Genomic DNA, 22,945 nt, shown 5'->3' with positions numbered 1-22,945 from the left:
ACACACACACACACACACACACACACAAGGGCGGGCTGCTCCATATCCTGCCCACATGCACACACAGGGGGGCTGCCCCGTGTCCTGTACACACACATACACACACACACACAGGGGCTGCCCCGTGTCCTGCCCACAGGGGGCAGCTCTGGGGTGGACAGGGACGTTGGTCCAGGCTGCTCACTGCCTCTCAGATGCAATGTCAAAGGGAGGTGGGGACGCAGGGAGACCAGGAGTGAGCATGGCAGGGGGAGGGCGGGCGCAGCCACTGGGACGGGACACACCGTGTGCCCCTGTGACTGTGTTTCCTAGGGCTGGGCACAGGGTGGGGCGGGCTCTAGACCAGGAAGCATGGGTCTCTATGGAGAAGCCCAGCGCCCACTTGTTTGTATGTGTGTGGGCTGCTGTTCCAGAAACTTCTGGAGTCAGTGAAGGACAGCTGCATCTTTGTCTAGGAGGTGAGGGGCAGCGATGTGGGGCCATCCAGCACTCCTGGCAACTATTGTCAAAATGTCATCGACTGGTGGCAACTGCCACCCGTGCTCCATGCCAGCCTGGGCTGCCGTGGTCACCCGTGGCCACAGACAGCTTGGGATTTCAACGTGTGGTGAATTCACAAACTTGCCCTGGAGCCAGAAGGCCTGGCCGGAGGGGAGAGGGGGAGGCTCCTGTGTGCAAGACATTCTGGAAGTTTCCAAGGCCAAGCACCTTTGTCTCTCAGTACCTATGGCTGAGTGTCCTGCCCACTGGGCCAGGTGTGGGACCCACGTTTAAAAGGTTGACAAACCTTACACGCTAAAGCAGCATGGCTCATGTCATGAGCCCGGGGAGTTGGGGTGTCCTGCTATCCCCAGAGGTGGGCAGCTCCTGTGCTCAGGGAGCTTGAACGGGGCTTCCCGGAACTTCCGAAAGGAGCCGGAAAAGCTGCCCTTGATGCTGGAGCACTCCCGGGCCGAGGACAGGGAGCAGGCGGTGCTCACTGGGCCGAGGACAGGGCACGAACAGAAAGCTTTCACATGGCACCAGCACTTGGTGATCGCCGAGGGCATGGCTGTGTTGGACCTGTCACAGCCCCTGCCTACTGTTGGCAGTATTTCCCACTTGATGAGCTTTCTGATAGCAGAGGCAGGATCGGGGAGGCCAGAGAGAGGCGAGCTGCAGGCCGGCTCGCCCACAGAATCGCAAGCTCCCCAGGGGCCGTCACCATCGGCTCTGCCACCACATGAAACACTCACTCCTCTGCCCTCCGAGGTCAGTGAGCCAGGGACGGAGCTCCCTGAGACAGCTCCCCTCCCACCCAGCAGGGAACCCTGCCCGGGAGAGTCTGGGAGGACGCAGATGGCAAGGGGACACGAGGGCTTCCGGCAGGCAAAGCGCAATGCTGGCATCATCGTCCAGAGTTGGGAGTGAGCCCCAAGGACTGCGAGCAGAGGGTCCAGCCGACACTCAGACCCAGGTGCAGGGCAGCACCAACGGCACGCAGTTGGAGTAGCTGAGAGCGGGCACGCCCAGCCTGGCAGGCAATGGAGCCTTCTGCGGTCACAAAAGGGTGCCCGTGAGGCCGTGGGGGAGGGCGCAAAGCCGCTCACCAAAGAGCACCCGCTGGGTGGTTTGGCTCCAGGAAGCGTCCCAGCAGGCACCCCGGGGGGGAGAGTACACCCATGGCGGCTGCCGGGGACAAAGGCGGGTGGGCGGCGTGGACAGGACAGGTCTTCCTGCCGGGGGTGGCGAGAACATTCCGGACGAGCAGCGCTTCTTGAACAACTGTGAACACCGACTGTTGGAGGCAGAATTCACCAACAGGAAACGCGGCTGGCACCACACACAGCCCTCGGGCCGCCCAGCTAAGGGCCCCACGAAGCACTTACCCTACCACCCACTGATGACTGACCGCGGGGAAGCTTCCGGAAGCTACCGGTGCTGGCTCCCGGCCCTTGCAGGCAGACGGCCCTCAGGCCACTACTTGCCATCCTCAGGCTCTGGCTCCCGGAATGGCAACTTCCCCGCCCCGCTGCTCCCAAGCTGGCACACCCAGCCAGCCCCGGGCTCGCAGGGCTGCCTCCCAGGCTGGCCCTGGCTGGTCTGAGTCAGAGCCGCCGTGAGAGCTCCATGTTCCATGCGCTCTGCTGGCATGCAGACCTCCTGGTCAGCAGCACACAATGTTTATTCATAACCCCAGATCTGCTTCCTCTCGTCTATTTCAGAGCAGCCGAAAACAACCTCTCCATTCAGCAGCACAGCTCCACACGACAGCTTTCACTTCCCACGATGAGCTGCGAGGCACGAGGCGGCGGTGCGCCCGGGCTCCAGGCTCGGCCCCATTCCAAGGACTGGGTGGCAGCGGCACTGGACGGGAGGACCCTTGCACACCGCCTTCAAGCTAGGTACGTCGGTGCCAAGTGAGAGAATGCAGGTGGCACGCCAGCTGAGGCACCCACCCCTGCCCCTTTGGGAGTAAGGAGCCTGCTCACACCCCCATCTCAGCCTCTGAACTCCGCCGAGTCCAACGTGCTCCTAGGGTAGGTCAGAAGAAACAGCTCAGCCGGCTTCCCCAGCACAGCCCTCTGGCTTCAGGCTGGTTGGGGTGGGGACCGGGAAGGCTGCTCAGCGTCCCCACGGGAGGAAGGGAGCTGCCATCTCAACCCCTAGGGCTGAAGGCACCCTGAGAACCTGTGTGGGGTGCCCAGGACACTGGGCCTCTCAGCTGTACAAGGCTGCCTCACTGCTCACGGACTCTGGTTGTGAAGACATCTCACTGGGTGAGAGCTAGAGGCTAAAATAGTGAGGGGTGCACGCCTGGAATTACAGCGAGCCACGTATGCGGCAGTGTGGGTGTCCACAACCAGCCATCCTAGCACCCACGGGGCCACCCAGCCACCCATCTCTACCCTTGCTTCCTTCTCTCCCTCCTCCATCCATCCACTCATCCTTCCACCCTCCAACTTCCTTCTGTCTGTCTGCCCATCCTCTGTTTTAACCACCAGACAAGGTGCAGGGACCACCATTGTGAGCCTGTCGCTGCCACCTGGTTCTCGGTTCTTGGGGGGCTCCAGGCTCTGCCCCGTGCATCACTCTGCCTCATCAGCAGGTGTCTGCAAAGTAGCTTCCCGGCTCTGATCCCCTTGGCTGACATGGCATGCACTGATGGAAACTGGCTCTGCCACGTGGTCCTTACTCTGCTGGGAAAGCGGCTCAGGCTCGTCAGGGGCCGGCAGAGCCCTGGCGCAGGCTCTGGAAGCACGCCTCAGGAAGTGGGTTTAGAGCCACACACCGGCTGCGTGCGTGCGTGCGTGCTCCACTTCCTGCAGGCATCTGCAGATGTGGCACCTGAGTTGCTCAGGCGGGAAAATGGCTGAGGGGCTGAGCGGGCTGTTCAAGGTCACGGCAAGGAGATGGCAGGCCAAGGCCGTGACCTCTGTGGAGGGACCTGGGTCCTGACTAGAGCAGGGGATGCCTCCCGGAAGCCACCTGCACCAGACACCAGGGCGTCACGCAGCCCTGCCACGAGGAAGGGGTGGTCCCTGTCCAGGGTCGCCCCTCCCCAGCCTGGAGGAAGGCAGGTGCACCGGGAAGGGGCCCCAGCAGTCACCTGTGCTGGTCACGGCTCAGAAAGCCCGGTTGCCGCTGGAGCGTCACAGCTGGAGTTCTATATCCTGCCACGAGTGCATTCCCCCCAGAAAGCCCCTACAGGGAAGCCCCGGCCCCAGGCGGACTTCATGTGGAAAGGGGAGCTGTTAGGGAGCAGTTAAGATTAAGGAAGGACCTAGAAGGTTGTTTGAATCCAGCGGGTCTGAGGAAACAGACAGTGGCCACGCACCTGCACTGGGAAGGTCCCGTGAGGACCCAGCGGAAGGGGCCACCTGCCAGCCGGGGGGCGGCGTGCCTGTCAGCACCCAGCTGACCACACCTTAGCCTGGGCTCAGGCTGAGATACTGTCCGTTGATCCTGGCTGCCAGGTGAGTCACAGGGCGGCCCAAGCACTCCCCCGACTCCTTCCCTCTGCCCAGTGAACCTTGGTGAGAGTCCACAAGGACACATGCCTGCCACCACCTGTGCCCCCCGACCAGCTGCTGCCCCAAGGGCTCCCTGCAGGCAGGACATCGGGCAGCAGACGGAGGGGCTGCTGGGAAGACGGGCTGGGCTGGTTCCCAGGACCCTCAGGTTGCCATGGCAACCCCAGGCTGGCTTCCCCCAGGGGGTGAGTTGCAAAGTGGCAAGATGGACTCCCCCAGTGGCACCCGAGACAGCCAGGCCTGAGCCCCGGCACAGAGCTGCAGCTGAGCAGCAGCAACCCACACCCCCAATCCTTTGGCAGCCCCAAGTATAGTTTAGTAGAACTAGTGGGGGTGGGGCCTGACTGGCCCCGCGGGGCAGCCAGCAGCAGCTGGGACAAGGGGCTCCCACGCTTGCTTTGTGCTTGTCAGGGGACAGCCAGTGACTTCTTAGCAAGCCAGTTTCAGAGGTCCAATGGTGCTCACAGAGTCGTGGCCTGTATATATATTTTTAATACTCCAAAGATAATACAGTGTTTTGGAAAGCTTGCACACGGCCACAGTGTGCAGAGGGATCCCCAGAGGACAGCCCCCACCCCTGCTTTGTTCCTGCTGCCTGGGCAGGCCGGCTCTGGCCAGGCACGTCTCTGATCTGCAGAGCTCAGACCCAGGGCTGCCCCGTACAAGGACGTCTGTGGCCATGGCAGGCCCAGCCGGCTGCCGGTCACTGTGTCCTGGCTATCCTTGGCACACTGCCCTCTCACAGCTGACCCAGGCCCTGGCCAGTCGTGCCTCCTACATGTACCTGGCTCCAGGGTGGGCCCACGTGGCACGGAAGTCACTCGGGATTTCTGCTAAACAGCCAGAAAAGAGCCAGTCTCGGTTCTGCTGGGCGAGAGAAGCCTGTGGCTGCCAGGGACCCCCATACTCAGCTGGTCAGACAGCACAGACTACCCAGAGGAACCATAGACAGAGCTTCCTGGGGAATCTGCTGAGCACCCACTGCAGGCTGGTCACCCTGGCCTTTAGGACGGGGTAGGCTAGTGAGGATTCTGTTCTGAGGGCTGGTGCTGGATGAGAGCTCAGGGGTTGCATCCCTCCAGTTACAGGTGTGCGGATGGGCATCAGGGTGCAGTGGGTGAAGCTGCTATTTGCAGTGCTGCCATCCCAATCGAGCAATGGTTTGAGCCCTGGTCGCCCTGCTCCTGGCACCTGGGGAAGCAGCAGAAGACAGCCCAAGAGCTTGAGCCCTGCACCCGCAGGCGGGACCCAGATACTCCTGGATCTTGGCTTCAGACCTGCCCAGTTCTGGTCTGAAGCCAAGCGGACCAGCAGGCATGTAAACCACTGGGCTAAACTCCTGGCCCCAAATCCTCCAAGTGGAAACCAGCTTCCCTGGCATAGACAGACGGGCACCCACACTTGAAACAGAATGGAAACGAACTCTTGGGTGGGCAATGGGGCTGCCCTGGGGTCTGGGCCACACCAGCCTTTTCCAAGGGACCCAGCAGCCATATCCCCTGTGAGGAAGACTTCAGCCTGTAGGGAGAGACCAGCTCTGCCTGGAAGCAGAGATTTGCAAGTGTGGCCCCATGCTTGGGGTTGGCTCTGGGGTTTACCCAGGGTGGCACTGCCTTGTCCACAAGAAACAGCAGGCAACACACCTGCATAGGGGCTTGGCCTTGGACACCAGAACAGGAAACACAGAAGATGGGAGGAGAAGCGGGCCTGGGCACCTCCACCGTGCAGGCTGGCCGCCTCCATCCCCACACCCACAGCAGGGGACCTGGGCACCTCCATCCCCACACCCACAGCAGGGGGCCTGGGCACCTCCATCCCCACACTGACAGCAGGGGCTGCGTGTCTGGGAGAGGATGAAGGTCCCATGAGGTCATGCGGTGGGGATCTCCAGACAGAAGTGACAGGACAGTCCTTGTAGGATGTTGGCCTTGTTGGCCCGACTCAGTGACCCGGCAGGGACATGCTGACTTGATCTGCCCTCTTCCTCTGCCGACAGGCCCAGGTTGGGAGGCCAGGCGCTGACCTCATGAGCTGACCCGATCTGTAGACAGCATGCCAACAGCAAGACCCCAGCTACTGTTGCGGGAGGCAGGAGGGAGACAAGGCCTGAGACAGAAGGGAAGACACACACCGGGAAGAGGCAGGCGAGGACTCGGACAGCGCACGGGGCCTGTGTCCCCCCTGGACGAAGGAGCCACCGCAGGCCCAGGGAAAAGGCGGCTGGGTGAGGACTCAGCGCACGGGGCCTGTGTCCCCCCTGGACAAAGGAGCCACTGCAGGCCCAGGGAAAAGGCGGCTGGGTGAGGACTCGGACAGCGCATGGGGCCTGTGTCCCCCCTGGACAAAGGAGCCACTGCAGGTCACCCGTGGGAGCCAGGGACCCAGAACCACATGTGGCTTCTACTTCTGTTGGCTGAAGGACACGGTGGTGGCCACTGGCCACGTGGATTCTGGCGCCTGAGCTGGAAGGGCAGCCACTACCAGGACAGGTCCCGGGCCTGGGCCCTCCTGCACGCAGCACTGTCCTCCCCGTGTCCCGTCCTCGTCGGGGCCGCTCGTTACTGTGACAACCCTGACATCGGAGGCTGACCCGTGCGTGGGGCCACAGCAGAGGGTCTCCTGTCGGCTGAGGATGGCCTCTGCTCGGGACATGAGTTCAGGATCCCGGAAGGGATCCAGTCCATTCCCGGGGGGATCCCACCGACCCGTCCCAAGTCACGGGTCTGGAGGAGGGAGTTGAGAGGTGCACCTCTTGGGCAGTGAGCGGGCGATGCCCAGAGACGACGCCAAGCTGGTAAGATGTGCCCTGCGTGCGTGAGACACATGGTGGCAAGTCTGAGCGCAGCCGGAGCTGGCCCTGCCAGCCCCTGGCCCAGGGCAATGCCACCAGGCCCCTTGGCACAGGGACGGGGGCATCGTCGACAAGTACTCTGCTCAGTGAAAACCTGAGGAAGGCGAATGGCACCCTGGGTCGCCGTGTGGTCCCAGGGTCACGCCCAGCGGAGTGGCTGGAAAGGGCAGTGGGGACAGCCTCCTGTGAGAACACGGGCAGCGGCCCCTCCTCAGCTGTGTGACCCAGCAACGGGCAGGATGAGACTGCGAGCCCGGGCCGAGGGCCACCTAGGTGTGCACCCGCAGGAAGACGAAGTGACATGGTGTCCACTCGGGACCACCGCCTCCCACGCTGCTGTCCCCCGAGGGCACCCATGGCTGGGGAGGACCACCAGCAGGAGACCACACACAGGGCCCCACCCAGGGAAAACGCCACAGGCACGGAAGGTGCTAGAAAAGCGAAACTTGTTTGTCGTTAAACCCTAAGGAAAAACCACCACCAAATCACCAGGAGGCTCTGACACCGCGAGTCGCGCTCGGTCACCTTGGGGGCCACCACAGCTGACCCCGCCGGAAGCCCGCCTGGACGCACTGCAGACACGCAACAAGCCCTCCCAGGCCCAGCTCCCGTCCCTCTGTCCTCAGACTGGCGCCACCCTTGCTTCTAGTCCTGCGGCATCAGAACAGCTGACATGGCCATCTGTCGTTCCACCTCTCAGGGCTCCCTCGGGCTCCCCCGCTCGGACACGCACACGCTGGCCATCGCCGGCCCGGGCCTCCTGCGCAGAGCCTGTCAGGGCTGGAGAAGGCGACGGGCATGATGAACCCAGGACAGAAACCAGCCCCACACCTGCCCTGCTGGGATGGGGGAAGGACCACGCTTCCGTCTCCATGGTGGTTGGAACCACAGGCATGGGCAATCGTCAGATGTGTCACACTGAACCCTCCCTGCGACCTGTGTGCTGTGTGGACAAGCTGCGACCTGCATGCTGTGCCGTGTGGACAAACTGCGACCTGCTGTGTGGACAAGCTGTGACCTGCACACTGTGCCGTGTGGACAAGCTGTGACCTGCTGGGTGGACAAGCTGCGACCTGCATGCTGTGCCGTGTGGACAAGCTGCAACCTGCCCGGTGGACAAGCTGCGACCTGCCGTGTGGACAAGCTGCGACCTGCACACACACTGTGCCCGGTGGACAAGCTGCGACCTGCCGTGTGGACAAGCTGTGACCTGCACACTGTGCCGTGTGGACAAGCTGCGACCTGCATGCTGTGCCGGGTGGACAAGCTGCAACCTGCCCGGTGGACAAGCTGCGACCTGCCGTGTGGACAAGCTGTGACCTGCACACACACTGTGCTGTGTGGACAAGCTGCAACCTGCCGTGTAGACAAGCTGCGACCTGCCGTGTGGACAAGCTGCGACCTGCACACTGTGCTGTGTGGACAAGCTGCTCTATCCAGGAGTCAGTGAGGAAAAGGGCGCTGGGTCAGAACCACAGAGAACAGAGCCCAGTGGGGACTCTGCAGACCCCTCCCCAGCCTGGGTTTTGTGGCTGAGGGCACCCACTGCACCACTGGGACGGGCAGGCCTCCCTCCTGCAGCTCAGTAGGGTCTTCTGGTGTGTGCTTTGAGCTGTGGAAGGCAGCCAACCCCAGCTACATTCCAACCCCCACTCCGTAAAGTGTGGCCTGGAAGGTACCAGAAGTCAGCAGTGTGCCTGGTTCTGCATTCTTACGGCAATCTGGGTGTTCAGGCCCAGCACAGCCCCACGTGGCCTTCCCAGAGGCCCTGGAATGGGAAACCCCAGCTGGGCGTGAGCCTGGGCCGAGAAGGTGCACAGAGCCTGAGCGAGGCCACCCTTCCAGGAATCGGCAGCCAGCACTGCCTGCAGCTCCCTCCCAGGACGGACGTCGGCCTGGCACGCTCTGCCTCACCCACCCCCGGGTGGGGACCCCGCCAAGGCTGCCACCAATCTTTTCCCAGGATGTGTGGCGACCCTGGCAGGTGGGCAGAGAGGAGGCAGGGAGGCAGGCTATACCCAGCTGCCCTGCTTTTTGCTGCCTGCTCTCCTGAAGGCCACCACTGCCCGGAGAAGGGAGAGGGCAGTAAGCCCTCCCGGGATGCCCATCCAACTTTGGCAGAGCCAGCAATGCCGGTGCCAGCAGGCTCCTTCCAAGGATGGTGGTAGAGTGCTGAAAGCAGGTGCTGGGAAAGGAGCCAGTTCCAGGAGGGGCGGCCTCAGGAGGGGAGGCTCAAGCTCCAGGAGGGGCGGCCTCAGAAGGGGAGGCCCCAGTTCCAGGACGGGCAGCCTCAGGAGGGGCGGCCCCAGCTCCAGGAGGGGCGGCCTCAGGAGGGGAGGCCCCAGCTCCAGGAGGGGCGGCCTCAGGAGGGGAGGCCCCAGCTCCAGGAGGGGCGGCCTCAGGAGGGGAGGCCCCAGCTCTGGGAGGGGAGGCCCCAGAGAGCCACAGAATGAAGTGCCGAGGTGGCCGGCTGAAGCAAGGAATGCAGGTCAGGAACAGCCAGGGGCCTGTGAGCACCAGCGGCAGCTCTGGCTTCCCATCACATCAGGAAAAGGCTGCCCCAAGGCCGCTGACCCACAGGCCACCTGGCTGCCAGGAGACACCTGGGCATGCGACCTGGAGATGCCATGAGCAGACAGAGTTCAGCACAAATGCCCACCTGCCTCATTTCAGAAAGTATCATCCACAGACAGCCGCTGTACTGAGTGCCCTACCCCAGACAGACCTCAGGGGGCAGGAAGGAACCTCAGAGACCCAGGGCAAGGGTCACACACACAAAGCACAGCTCTGCATAGCCCAACATTGCATGGTTCAGTGGAACGGCTCAGGGAAGCCTCCCCCAACCAGCCTGTCCATCGCCCAGTGCTCCTCCAGTGACCAGGACACGGGATCCTGCTTCCTGGGACCACGGCCGAGCCTGCCTTGAGGCTCCCACACCGTCTTGTAAGCAATTTCCGGTTTACACAGAGCCCAGTGGAGCCAACCAAGCAAGCTGCTCTGGAGAAATCCCACAGAACAAGCGTCTGCTACCACACACCGCAGGAGACGCACCATGCTGAGGCCGAGCGCAGAGGGTAGGCTCGCACTGTGCCTGCCACCTTACCTGCCTGGCTGTCCTTGAGTTTGCACTGCACCTCCTCCACACACGCTGCCGGGAACCACCCAACATGGCCACGGGCACTGCCTTCCCAGAAGCCGCCTTCGCCGATGCTAAGAACTAGGGGAGAGAGAAAAGGAATGGAGTTAGCTGGAGGTGGGGAGGGGGTGCGCGGTGGACGGGAGGGGAGGGCTGGCAAGCCCTGGGTCTGTGTCACAGTCTGGCCTATGTGCCTGCTGCCCCCAAGCCTTTCACTCCTTGGAGAGCACACGCCTACTGCCCTGGCCACCTCCCCTTAGGTGGTGGCAGAGTGTGAAGCCCTGGGTATCCTTCCATCTGACACCTGTCACGCCCCGCGTCCCAAGAGCCCACATGCGGCCCTGGTCAGCAGAGGACGACCCACGTACCCAATACCACGGGCTTGAGGTCTAAGAGCCAGGGACAGTCAGCTCCTGGGGAGGAAGATGCCGAGGCCACCTGTGGCTACTTCTAAACAGAAGAAAAACAACCCATCCGGATCTTTCAGCTCCGTTGGACGTGCCCCATGGCCAGGTGACATCACTTTTGCTACAGGAAGGGCTGGATGCAGGGCCTCGCCTGGTCAGCACCCTGGGGACCCGGCCGTCAGCCTGGCTCGCACCCTGGGGACCTGGCCCACACCCTGGGGACCTGGCCAACCACCTGCTGACTTGCGATCATGTTTGCTGACTGGAAGTGGCCACCAGCGCCCTACCCTCGGGGACCACGGGGCACAGCAGGATGGGCACAGTTGCCCCAGGGTGGGGGCATCTGTCCAGGCTTAGAAGTCCCTCCCTGAACCCAGCACTGGGTCCATGTGGGCCCACAAACATTGTCTGCCTGAGAAAAGAGAATCTTAACTTTAAGCATGAGTGAGGCATCCCAGCCCCGACTCCAGCAAGCAGGGGAAACCAACAGCTCAGGACTCTGTTTCAACAGCTTTTAGCAGCGCAGGCAAAGTTGTTGGTGTTAGGACATGGCAGGCCAGGGTAGGGCAGGGCAGGGTAGGGCTTGGATGGGCTGGGTGGGGCAGACCAGGACAGCATGGGGCAGTGTAGAGCAGGGATGGGCTGGGCGGGGCAGTACAGGGCAGAGTAGCACAGAGCAGAGCAGGGCAGGGCTGGGCAGGGCAGGACCATGGTGCTGGGCTGCAGCCACCTCACGCCCTCACCCCATGAGCATGCGTGGCTGTGTGGTGGCAGGAGACCAGCACCATCTCTCCACACCTCATCAGGCAAGTCCCCAGAGCTCCTTCCTTCCTGTAAGGCTTGGGATCAGACAAGCAGCACTGGGCTCCGGCTGCTGAGGGTCAGGGGAAAAGGAGACCCACGGTGCAGTTGGAAGCAATGATCTCACACAACAAGAGCTGTGTGCTGGCTGACCGGGGCGACCCCGCTCTCCCAACCCATGCTGGCCTCAGTGACAGGGCTGTTTCCCACAGGGTCCCAGGAACTCCCCATCTGAGCCATGCTGCAAAGAGAGGGGTGCCACGGACCAGCTTGAGTTGACGCCCACAGAGAAGTCCACTGCACCCCTTACTCTTGGTGACCAGTGGGTTGTTCTGTGGCTTCAAGTGGGCCGGGGGACAGGACTGTTAAGGCAGAGCCTGGGAGTCTCTCAGTGAAGGCTCTGCCACATCCTGTCTGTGCAGCACATGGGAGACCATCTCGACAGCTCCTCGCTGCTCGGGAGCACATGGTGTAAAGATGCAAGCCCCTTCCCCTAATCGCTTTCAGCCGATGGCCCACTCTGTGAGAGAACTTCCCAGCTGGTGGATTTAAGCTCTGTCGAGTACCAACCATCATCCTCCATTCATCTGTCACCTGCTAACCAGCCCACCAGCTATCTATCCACCACCAGTTAACTAATCCACCTATCCATTCACAGCCCATCTGTCTCCTGGTTCACACATCTACCCACCTCCCATGCTTTTGTCCACTTATCCATCAATCTGTCATCCAGTCTCTCTTTAAATCACCACTCACCCATTCATCTGACCATCCATTTACTCATTTTTCCATCCACCGATGTACCCACCCACACATCCATCCATCCACCCACTCATGCATCCATCCACCCATCCATCCATCCACCCACGCATGCATCCATTTATCCATCCATCCACCCATCCATCCACCCACGCATGCATCCATTTATCCATCCATCCACCCACCCACCCATCCATCCATCTGTCCGTCCGTCCATCCATCCATCCATCCATCCAGTCATTTAGTCTCCCAACCGGCAGCCACGCATTCATCATCCCATCTACCCTCCTGCTTGTTTATCTATCTGTCCATCTGCCCACCCCTCCTTCCCCACCTCATCTATCCAAATTCCAAGTGCTGTGCCCAGAAGAATGAGAGAGTACAGGCCCAGTAGGGTTCCATCTACCACCTGCTAACCAGCCCACCAACCATCCATCCTCCATCCATCACCTGCTAACAAGCCCACTAACCATAATCCTCCATCCTTCTACCACCTGCTAACCATTCCACTAACCATCATCCTCCATCCATCTACCACCTGCTAACCATTCCACTAACCATCATCCTCCATCCATCTACCACCTGCTAACCATTCCACTAACCATCATCCTCCATCCATCTACCACCTGCTAACCATTCCACTAACCATCCATCCTCCATCCATCTACCACCTGCTAACCATTCCACTAACCATCCATCCACCACCTCTCGGGAACACTGTGAAATCACCAGGGAGCTGGTTAAGTACGCAGATTCTCAGGACCTGTCCTGGCAGATCCGCGAGCAGCTGGCGGTGTAGACACAGGCACTTGGGGAACACAGGCTGAGAAACTGGGCCTACAGGCGGAAGCCCTGACAGAAGCACCTGGCTCCTCCACAATGAAGGATCAGGGTGCAGGCGGGCACGTGCTGGGCAAATCAGGGGCCCTTGCACCCCAAAAGAAATGAGGCTCTTGGCAGGACAAATGAACAGTCTTAGTCTGGGGGAAAAAATGTTGGGGAGCCACCCAGGTGCCTAGTATCCCACTGTCTCATGAGCCCCTACCCTCACAGGACTGAGTAGGAAAGACACCACTAAATTGTGACCTATGATGTTCTTGGTGGGAGCCCCTTACCATTGTCAGCACCCCAGGACCTGACCCTCCCTGCAAGGAAGGGACCATGATCTCTGGAAAGCCCCTCAGACCCCACCCCAGCCAAGTGGGCAGCAAGGCCTGCTGCCTGCTTCAGGGTTCCCATGCGGCCAGGGAACAGGATCCCCCAGCAGGCTGTGCAGCGGGGGCTGCCCCCACCTGCACATTGCAGATCCACCAGGAGAGCTGCAGGAACTTGCACATCCGCTCAGGAGGCAGGCACCAGCAGCCAGGCCGCAAGGGGAAGAGGCCCGGTGGTTGCACACGGCTGTGCTGTCCGCTCTGGCCTCCTAGAGGAACCGCAGGACTTGATGGCCTGGCCCATGGCAGGTGAGTTCCAGAAGTGAGGCCCATCTTGTCCCTGGCAGGCAGACCCCGTCCAGCAGCACAGGATGGGTTCTGCTCTGCAGGCGACGATTGGGGAGGGATGAGGTCTGGAACCCCGCCTGTTGGTGTGTGGCAGAGAGAGGAGCCAAGGGGGCTCAGAGCCTGGCCTTGGCAAAGGCCTTTCCTTGCTTGGACCATGCTGCCCTTGTGCCCAGGGAGCCCCCAGCTGCTGCGGGGAATGGCCATCTCTGTGGGGGCCTTGCCTACCTCATGGATCCCCTCCCACCCTTAGCTCACCTTCCACACTGCCCTCTGGACAGTGGCAATAGCCTCAGGATGGACAGCTCCAAGCAGGTCTCCCCCCGCTTCCCCAGGCCGTAAGCTTGGGGTGCAGGAGGGGAGCAAACCAGGCCCCTGCCCAGCTTGGCGTAGTCCGATCAGACCCTGCAGGAGCCACTGATCCCAGCCCGGGTCACTTTCTTGTCCCTAAAGAGCTCTGAGGGGAGCTGATGGAGGGGCGGGGTCCTCACCTCTGGCTCCCACAGACCTTGAGCTCCCCATCTCCGCAAGGGAGACAAGATTGCATGAGGTGACCACGAGGCTCCGTCCTGCCCTCCATCCTTCTCAGGCTGGGTGTGGGAGGGGCAGAGCCGTAGCCAGGGTACAAGTTAGAACCAAGGGCCTTGGGTCTCACCCATGTAGAGCCGGCAGCATGGCCGCGCTGGCCTTGACCCTGGTGCAGGCCGAGCCCTCCCTGCTTCCCGCCACGTGGTCCTGCCATCTGTTCGTCATCAGATCAGGATCCAGCTCGCAGTGGCGGGGGTGTGGGGGTCTGTTCAGGCCCTGACTGCCGCTTCACATCCTTGGGCCACACCTGGGGGGTGCTGTGGAAGCACGCGGAGCCCTGCCAGCGGCTGCGCCGACCCCAGCTGCCATGACCCTGGCTCGCACACGCCACCCTCTGCAGTGACAGCTCCTGCCACGCCCTGGTGGCCAGACGAACAGGAGGGGACCAGGTGGGCCACCTCGGCTCCCAAGCTCCCCAAATTCAGGACAAGCAGGGTCCAGCAGAGACGCAGCCCTGCCCAGCCTTCCGCTCAAGGGCACACTCTAACACTCACTCACCCAGAGCCCAGCTGCATGCTCGTCCTCCCCTCATTGAGCTCGTGAGGGATACGGCGTGGGGAGACAGTGGTCCTGGGGCTCAGGGTCAGGCAAACTGGGGGGGGGGACTCCCCAGCAGCCTGTGAGGAGAGCGTGGAGGCCCACAGTGACAGCCACGGCAGACCCGGGTCACGACCGACTCGCATCCCCTGAAGCCACACGTGTGAAGCCCTGGCCCCACAGCACCCCAGCACACGACTGCGAGATGCCACAAAGCCAACCGAGGTCGACCCTGGCCCCACGGTGTGGCTTCTTCCAAGAGAAGGTGAGAGCGGCAGGCCCATGTGAGAACACAGCAGGAAGAGGCCCCAGGACACCCCAGGACTGCGTGGCGGGGCAGGCTGAGGGCCCAGCCTAGGTCCCTGGTGGCAGGTACCTGAGAGACGGGGGTGGTGCCTCTGCCCAGAGCCAGCGCAGCTGACGGCACGTGCCCTGCACCCGGCCTGCTCTCGGCAGCTCACTCACATATCTCTACCCCCTCCCACTGCCTCAAGGTCATCTCTGGCTTATGGAGGACACAGGAAGCCAAGGAGAGTGGCTGCTCAGAAACCAGCCTGGCCCTCTGCTTGCAGATTCCACACGGGCTGGGCTCGGGCAGGCGGGTCCTTGTGGAATGAAGGCAGGGGCTCTGCCCACTTCCACATGTGGGAGGAAGAGGCCTGAGAGGGCTTTGGGGTCATCAGGAGGGCCAGGGCACAGGCTATCCTCTGGCTCCTGGCTGGCAGACACAGCTGGCCCAGGGGTGGCCCGGGAAGACATGGAGTACGCGTTTCTTTGCAGCATAGCTAGGCAACGGCTCCTCCACACGGCTGTTCCGGGCACCTGCCCGCCCCCTGCTTCTCAGAATAGAGCCTCCTCTTGTCTGACAATGGTTGCCTTCACATTCAGCATGTGGGGCGGGTGGTCAGGGGCCCAGGCCAGAAGCCATGACTGCGGAGCGGGTTGCAGGAAAGCCCACTGGGCAGGCCTTCCCTGGTCCCGACTCCCCCTGCCCCCAACCCTGCAAGTTCTTTGAGGAGTTCACAGAAGCCACGCGGCCAAGGGGACGGTCAGTTCTGATGGATGTGGGGCCTCCGGGCTGCACCCCGTGATGCCACACCTGCGGTGCCCTGGGCATGAGAGAGAAGCTGCAGAGGCAGCTGAGACAGGCAAGGTGCGTGGACTGAGGCTCCAGTTCACACAAGCCACAAGCTCAGCCAGGATGCTTCATACCCGGCCTCTGGGCACCGAGGGGAGCTGGGGACAGGGCAGCCGTTGGACCAGTGCTCAGCCAGGACACCGGTCTCTGTGGGCACCGAGGGGAGCTGGGACAGGGCAGCTGTCGGGCCACCATGCTCGAGGTGGAGCTGTGAACAGGGCAGCTGTCGGGCCACCATGAGCCATGCCCACACAGGCCACGCTCAGCCAGGACACCGGTCTCTGTGAGCACCGAGGGGAGCTGGGACAGGGCAGCTGTCGGGCCACCATGCTTTGCCAGGACGCTTCACACCCAGCCTCTGTGGGCACCGAGGGGAGCTGGGGACAGGGCAGCTGTCGGGCCACCATGCTCGAGGCGGAGCTGTGGACAGGGCAGCTGTCGGGCCACCATGAGCCATGCCCACACAAGCCACGCCTTGTCCATCCTGGATGGACCTGCTCGCGCGTAACTGCCACAGGTGCAGCGAACATGAGGGAAGATAGAGGCCAGTCTATAATAAGCTTTCACCAAGATTCAAAGTTGGTCAGAGGAGTGCTTGCAGGTATAATTTAAGCTCTGAAACATTCTGTGTTACTTTAAGTTGGGACAGAGAATTCGAGGGCTTCTGTTAAGGGTGAACAAGGACTCCAGGGGATCACCCGTGAAGGGTGTGCTGAAAGCTACACTGATAGAGCCCAGCCACCCCAAGGGGCTAGAAACCGGCTGGAAATAGCCCGGCTGTGAGGAAGACACGTGCCTGCCTGGAGCAGCGGGTGGGAGTGGCCGCTGTAACAGAACGTCCCACTCCCGTGGTTACCTGGGCCACGGGCAAAAGTCCTGCACTGCTCAACTCTGTGGCCCTGGCATCCCACAGGGGCACAGGTTCAACCACGGCTGCTTCAATTGTTATCCAGCTCACTATGTACGGCCTGGGAAAGCAATGGAGGGTGGCTTGAGTGCTTGGGGCCCTGCACCTGTACTGGGGGACCGGGAAGAAGCTCCTGGCTCTTGGCTTTGGATGAGTTCAGCTCTGGCTGTTGTAGCCACCTGGGGAGTGAACCAGCAGATGGAAGACTTTGTCTCTCATCTTTCTTTCTCTCTGTAAATCTGCCTTCCCAACAAAAACAAACACATCTTTCGAAAAAAAAAAAATCCTAAAGTCTAAATGGTTTGAAGAGCCAGCAAAGTACAGCGCCTGAAAGCCAAGGGGCCGGACACTGAGGGACAGTGGTGTCAGGGAGGGGCAGGCAGGGGCCGGACACTGCAAGGGACAGTGGTGTCAGGGAGGGGCAGGCAGGGGCCAGACACTCGAGGGACAGTGTCATGGAGGGGCAGGCAAACTCAAACTCCCCAGCATGACCTAACCCCCAGTGTGCACACCAGACACATCAGCACAGCTCGCACACTGGCACCTGAACTCGCACAGAACTGACACCTAGCCACCTGCTGTCAAGGGCATCCCACCGCAACACCACGCATCTCACACCCACCACAAAACCGCGCATCTCACACCCTACGTGCAGGACACAGCCGGGAGTCACCACAGAGGTGCCACTCAACACCCTACGTGCAGGACACAGCCGGGAGTCACCACAGAGGTGACACTCAACACCCTACGTGCAGGACACAGCCGGGAGTCACCACAGAGGTGACACTCAACACCCTACGTGCAGGACACAGCCGGGAGTCACCAGAGGTGCCACTCAACACCCTACGTGCAGGACACAGCCGGGAGTCACCAGAGGTGCCACTCAACACCCTACGTGCAGGACACAGCCGGGAGTCACCAGAGGTGCCACTCAACACCCTTCGTGCAGGACACAGCCGGGAGTCACCAGAGGTGAAGACCTAAGACAACACGGCACGTTCTCAAGAAGCTCTCAGGCATCACCACCTGCCAGGATTTTAATGTGGTGATTATACGAATCCACACGCTGTGAAATAAAACACGCTTTCCATGGGCTAGGAATTTCGACTGAGTACAGGAAGGCTTGGCAAATAAACGGGCGATGAAAACATACATGTGGGAACTATTAAACATATGGTGTCAGAAATGACAGGAACCACAGAGGGGCTACACAGCGAAAGGGAAATTTCAGAGGCAAGACAGCACCAACAGAATATGATCCATTGTGAATGCAGACGGCTGATGGAGCAAGGAGGTTCCAGGAACCTGTCTGGGGTGACCAAACAGCTGTGCAGCCGGGTCCTGGGGTCTGAGGGCCGGGTCCTGACGTCCACAGGGGTGGGTCTGAGGGCCGGGTCCTGGGGTCCACAGGGGTGGGTCTGACTGAGGGCCGGGTCCTGTCGTCCACACGGGTGGGTCTGAGGGCCGGGTCCTGGGGTCCGCGGGGTGGGTCTGACCAACAGCCACCTCTCAGAGTGACTCGGATAGAGAAGGAGCGTGATGGACAAGGGGTCAGCCGCCTGCTGAAGGACAAATGGCATCCAAGCGGGGAAAGCAGGATTTGAACCTGGTCTGCTGGCCATGAGGGAATACACTGTCCACTTAGTGCCGCCTGTCCTTCAATGGCATGACCTGGGCATGCGTGACATGCTTCCATGCCCTCCGTGAGTTCTGACTGCCCTGTGTGGCTGACCCTTGTGGCCCAGGGTGGCCACAGCCCTCGGATGCTGCCCCTGCTGACCCCTTCCTCCTGGCTGCCCTTGTGTGACCTCTGCATCTCAGGGTGGGCACAGCCCTCGGATGCTGCCCCTGCCAAGCCCCTTCCATCCTACAGACACTGCCTCCTCTTCCCGGTGCCCACACGCCGCCTATGTGCAGAGACCACTGCCCCAGGAGGTCCGACGCAGCCTGACACCGAGCCCTCAGTGGCCTCGCAGCTCCAACGCTACAATGAGACCCCTCCCTCAATCCAACCTGTGCCTGGCGCTGCCCCACCTTGCTTCCCCATGGTTGGGTACTTCCTTTCCCAAGGGACTCGCCTTCCTGTCGGACGACCACTGATCTCCCCATGACACACAGTGAAAGGAGGGCATGGGCAGGTGTCACCATGCCCCCAAGCCTGCCCTCCCAGGGGTCTGAGAGGTGCCACCCCAGGAGGATGGCCGAGGGGACATCCCAGGAGGACGTCCCCTCTCCCGCTCCCCGGCGTGACCCTGCTCTGGAAGCACACTGACCTTTGACCCTGTCACCGCGGTGAAGGGGGATTTCGCCGTCGACCTGGGGTTGGTATGGCTTGACGACGACGAACAGCCTGCCGGGCACCGCGCTGTACAGCTTCCTCCTGGGCCCCGGGCACTCAGAAGCCGAGAGGGCATCTTTGCTGGGACCAGGGGCAAAAGGTGACCTGGGTAAAGTGAGGGAAAAGAGAGAGAGGAGGGTCAGAGGTCACAGCCATGTACAGTGAGCACTGTCCTTCTCACAGGGCACAGACGGGAGGGAGGAAGTCACACACACACACACACGTGCAGTGACTGTCTTCACGGGAGGGAGAGAGGTGCACACACACAGACACACACACACACACGCGTGCAGTGACTGTCTTCACGGGAGGGAGAGAGGTGCACACACAGACACACAGACACACACACACACACACAGTCCCAGCAGAGCCGGTGTGAACCACAATCAAGCCATGACTGACCTGGGGCGAAGACCCAGCCAGACCCACAACCCAACTGGGGCTCGAACGTGTGAGCAGCAAAACTGAGTGTCAGGGAAGCCCACTCAGGACTGAGGAAAGCCCACTCAGGACTCGGCAAAGCCCACTCAGGACTCAGGGAAGCCCACTCAGGACTCAGAGAAGCCCACGCAGGACTCAGGGAAGCCCACTCAGGACTCAGGAAAGCCCACGCAGGACTCAGGTCCATAGGAAAGCCCACTCAGGACTCGGCAAAGCCCACGCAGGACTCAGGGAAGCCCGCTCAGGATGCAGGGAAGCCCACTTAGGACTCAGGAAAGCCCACCGCTCAGGTCCATAGGAAAGCCCACTCAGGACTCAGCAAAGCCCACTCAGGACTCTGGGAAGCCCACGCAGGACTCAGGGAACCCCATTCAGGACTCAGCAAAGCCCACTCAGGACTCGGCAAAGCCCACGCAGGACTCAGCGAAGCCCACTCAGGACTGAGGGAAGCCCACAACTCAGCCCACCCCACTCAGGACTCAGGAAAGCCCACTCAGGACTCGGCAAAGCCCACGCAGGACTCAGGGAAGCCCACTCAGGACTGAGGGAAGCCCACAACTCAGCCCACTCAGGACTCAGGAAAGCCCACTCAGGACTCGGCAAAGCCCACTCAGGACCTCAGTCTTCGCTGTGCATTTTACAGCAGGTAGGAAGAGGCAGCAAGCCGAGGGCCCAGGCGGGTGGTGCAGTAGCAGCCGACCCTGAGAAGCAGGGAGTCCGACCCTGGCTACCACAGAGATAGGTGTGCTCTGCCAACGAGCCAGTCACAGAGGAACAAACACCTCTGCAGGGACCCGGAGGAGTCATGAAGCCACCTGGGGAAGCAGCCTGCAGCTTCAGGCACAGGTGGCGTCCAGTAGCTTCCAGTAGCTTCCGGGGCTCTGAGAACACACAGAGAGGCGGGAGGCCACAGGCACTGAAGCCACCTGTTCACGCATGTCCTCGGCATGGCCTGCACGCAGCAACGGGCACAGACAGCTGCATCCCCCGGGGCTGCCAGTCCTCTGTCCCTGAGCAGAGACTCCTGCAATTGCCCGGTTCCTTCTGTGCAAAGCCAGTGGTACCCAGAGAGGATGGACTCGGAGAGCCACGTGCCTGGGACGCGAGGGTCCCCTGAGTGGATTTCGTTGCCAGCCTGGCGAGGTGGCACCAGGCCTCCGTCCACCTCAGCCCAGCCTGGCTTGGTGTAAGACCAACAGTGGAGAGATGAGACCAGACAGGATCTCACACACACACGGAAGGCGTGCTGGCTCCCACGCCAGCAGTGGGGGTGTGGGGTCCCTCAGTCAAAGGGGCTCACTGCCTCTGCTACAGTTAGCTGCCCCTTGGGGACTGCTCACCTCTGACCCTGCAGTCACAGAAGCACGAGAGATTTGGGGTTCCGGACAAGGCAATGAACAAAGCACCCAAGGACTGCAGGATTGCTCAGGCCCGGACCTCATCGGCAGCTTGAACCTTCTCAGCTCGCCCGCCCACACCTGCCCCACGGACGGCTGGTGGCCGAGGGCCTGGGCTGCGCCAGCGGTGTCTCACTGGGAGGCCTGGGGCCAGTCACTTGACCTCTCTGAGCACCCATTTCCCCATCCGTACCGCGGGCTGTGGAAAGTGAGGGAGGAGGCTCCGATGTGGTTGCCCTGGGAGGGTGCTTCGGGGAGGACCCACGCACCTGTGCCCCAACAGGGACACTCAGCTGGCCCTGTCACTGCAGCTGGACGGCAGTATCACGACCGAGGTCAACACTCAGCGGCTAGCACACAATGCTACTTCTGCTCCCCTGGTTGGGGTACAGGAAGGGGTGCCTGAAGTGCCCCAGCCGCATTGAGGGGTCCAGTGCTCCTGGTCAGTGGACCCAGCTACAGGGAGCAGACGACATGTCAGCCAAGCCCCCTCGGCCCCCAGCACTGGCATGGGCGATTGTGAGGGCCGTTGTCCTCATGGTGAGAGGCAGGCCAAAGTCCAGAGGAGAGGTGAGGATGTGAGGGTCCCAGGCAGCCAGGGGGCTCCCTTCCACTGCCCTACTGCAACTGGACAGGACGCCAGCCTGGTGCAGGTGGGTGTGTGAGTGTGTGTCATGGGACAGCGGAGGCCGTGTGAATGCGGCTGCTGTGTGGCACAGCCCCGAGACCAGCTTGCTTGTCCAACACGCCTGTGTCTATGGACAGGAGGGCTGACGTCCCACGCACAGGCACCATGGGTGCACACTCCTGCACAAACACGCATCTCCCTATATCCCCCACTTCTCTGAACCCCACACAGACCCCAAAGCAGCGAGGTGGGAGGCCCCGCACCATTGCACAAGGATGACCTAGGCACGGAGGCATGGCACTGACCCCACGTCCAGCCCCCCACTCGACGGCATGAGAAAGCAAATGGACTATACTCCACCTGGAGGCGTTGCCCTAGCTTGCCAGGAGTGCAATGGTCACTGCCACCCCAAAGGACAACGGGGGCCCGCCCAGTGATGGTGAGGGTGGCGTCCCTGGCTGGAGAGGAGGCACGGCGAGCCAGGTGGAACTCGATGGAACTCGAACCGATGCACTCCAGCCCCAGGGCAAGCACAGTCCTCAACTGACGAAGGTTCCACCCAGGGCCGAGCTGAGGTGGGAATGGGCTTGCTCAGCCAGTACCCTCAGCAGTCTGCTGACCTTTGTCCAGCGCTCTCCGCTGGAACGGGATGGGGCAGCGGGGGGGCGGGGAGGGCAGCTCCCAGGTGCCAGTGGGCACTGGCGAAGTCGGGGCTGGTCAGGGCGTGACCACACTGGGGGTGCAGCAGCATCTATGTCGAGTGGGTGGGCTGTGAGCCCATCACCTGGGCAGGAGGCCTGGGGCAGGCAAAGGTCCCCGGGGATGCCTGGGACAAAGCAACACTGCACAGAAATGACCAGCAGATACCCCACCCTCCCTGGGCACAGGAGGCCCCTGTGGCCAGCCCATGGGAGCCGAGGGTCTGGGCTGCGCAGCTGTGGAAGCAGGCACCCAAAGTGGCCTGTGTCCACGGGCACGTGTCTCACAGAGGGCTGGAGAGAGGCCAGCTTGGGCCACAGCAAAGGTTCAGGTCCTGCCGTCTGATCGGTCAGGCCAACTTCCCTGCCTGCTCCTGGGGCCTGGAGCTCTCAGACCCCACAGCAATGCTGTCCCAGTGCCCCCTCCCCAGGACTGCGCACCCCGAGGGACGGCCCTGCAGGGCCACGGCGCACTGTCCACCTGTGCAGCAACAGTGTCCCTCGGGGTCACCCACCAGCCACAGTGCCCACTTCGGGGGTGCCGGGAACAGCAGCCGTACATTCAGAACTGGCTGGTGTCAGATCTGCCACACGTGCCCAGGACCGAGGCCAGCACAGTCGGGCTGGGAAGTTGGGGACAAAGGCTCTTAGCACCCACACCGAGTCGGCTGGTCCCGCGGCAGGCAGCTGGAGCCAGCTTTTCCCTAAAGGCAAGCCCAGGACCCCCAGATGGCGGGTGGGGAAGTGCCCATGCACAGAGGACAGCAGTTTCTGAGCACGGGGCTGCAGCCTGACTGAATGAACCCC

General features: G+C 61.8%; 1 protein-coding gene across 2 annotated transcripts in view; it reads right to left on the bottom strand.

Moving 5' to 3' along the window:
* Positions 1-22,945, bottom strand: part of SHANK2 (SH3 and multiple ankyrin repeat domains 2) — a 269,178-nt gene that overhangs the window by 161,364 nt on the left and 84,869 nt on the right. For both annotated transcript variants that reach the window (XM_040970662.1, XM_040970663.1), the window contains 2 exons: positions 18,910-19,079; positions 9,968-10,081 (listed from right to left, as the gene is read on the bottom strand). In XM_040970662.1, coding sequence (XP_040826596.1) covers positions 9,968-10,081; positions 18,910-19,079 — 284 coding nt within the window. The remainder of the gene's footprint in view (positions 1-9,967; positions 10,082-18,909; positions 19,080-22,945) is intronic.

The sequence above is a fragment of the Ochotona curzoniae genome, unplaced genomic scaffold (genome assembly GCF_017591425.1).
Source record: "Ochotona curzoniae isolate NIBS_2020 unplaced genomic scaffold, NIBS_Ocur_1.0 scaffold_4937, whole genome shotgun sequence".
In the NCBI taxonomy this organism is placed as follows: domain Eukaryota; kingdom Metazoa; phylum Chordata; class Mammalia; order Lagomorpha; family Ochotonidae; genus Ochotona; species Ochotona curzoniae.
Note: the sequence above shows the minus strand (reverse complement) of the source record. Positions and strands in the feature narration are given on the sequence as shown.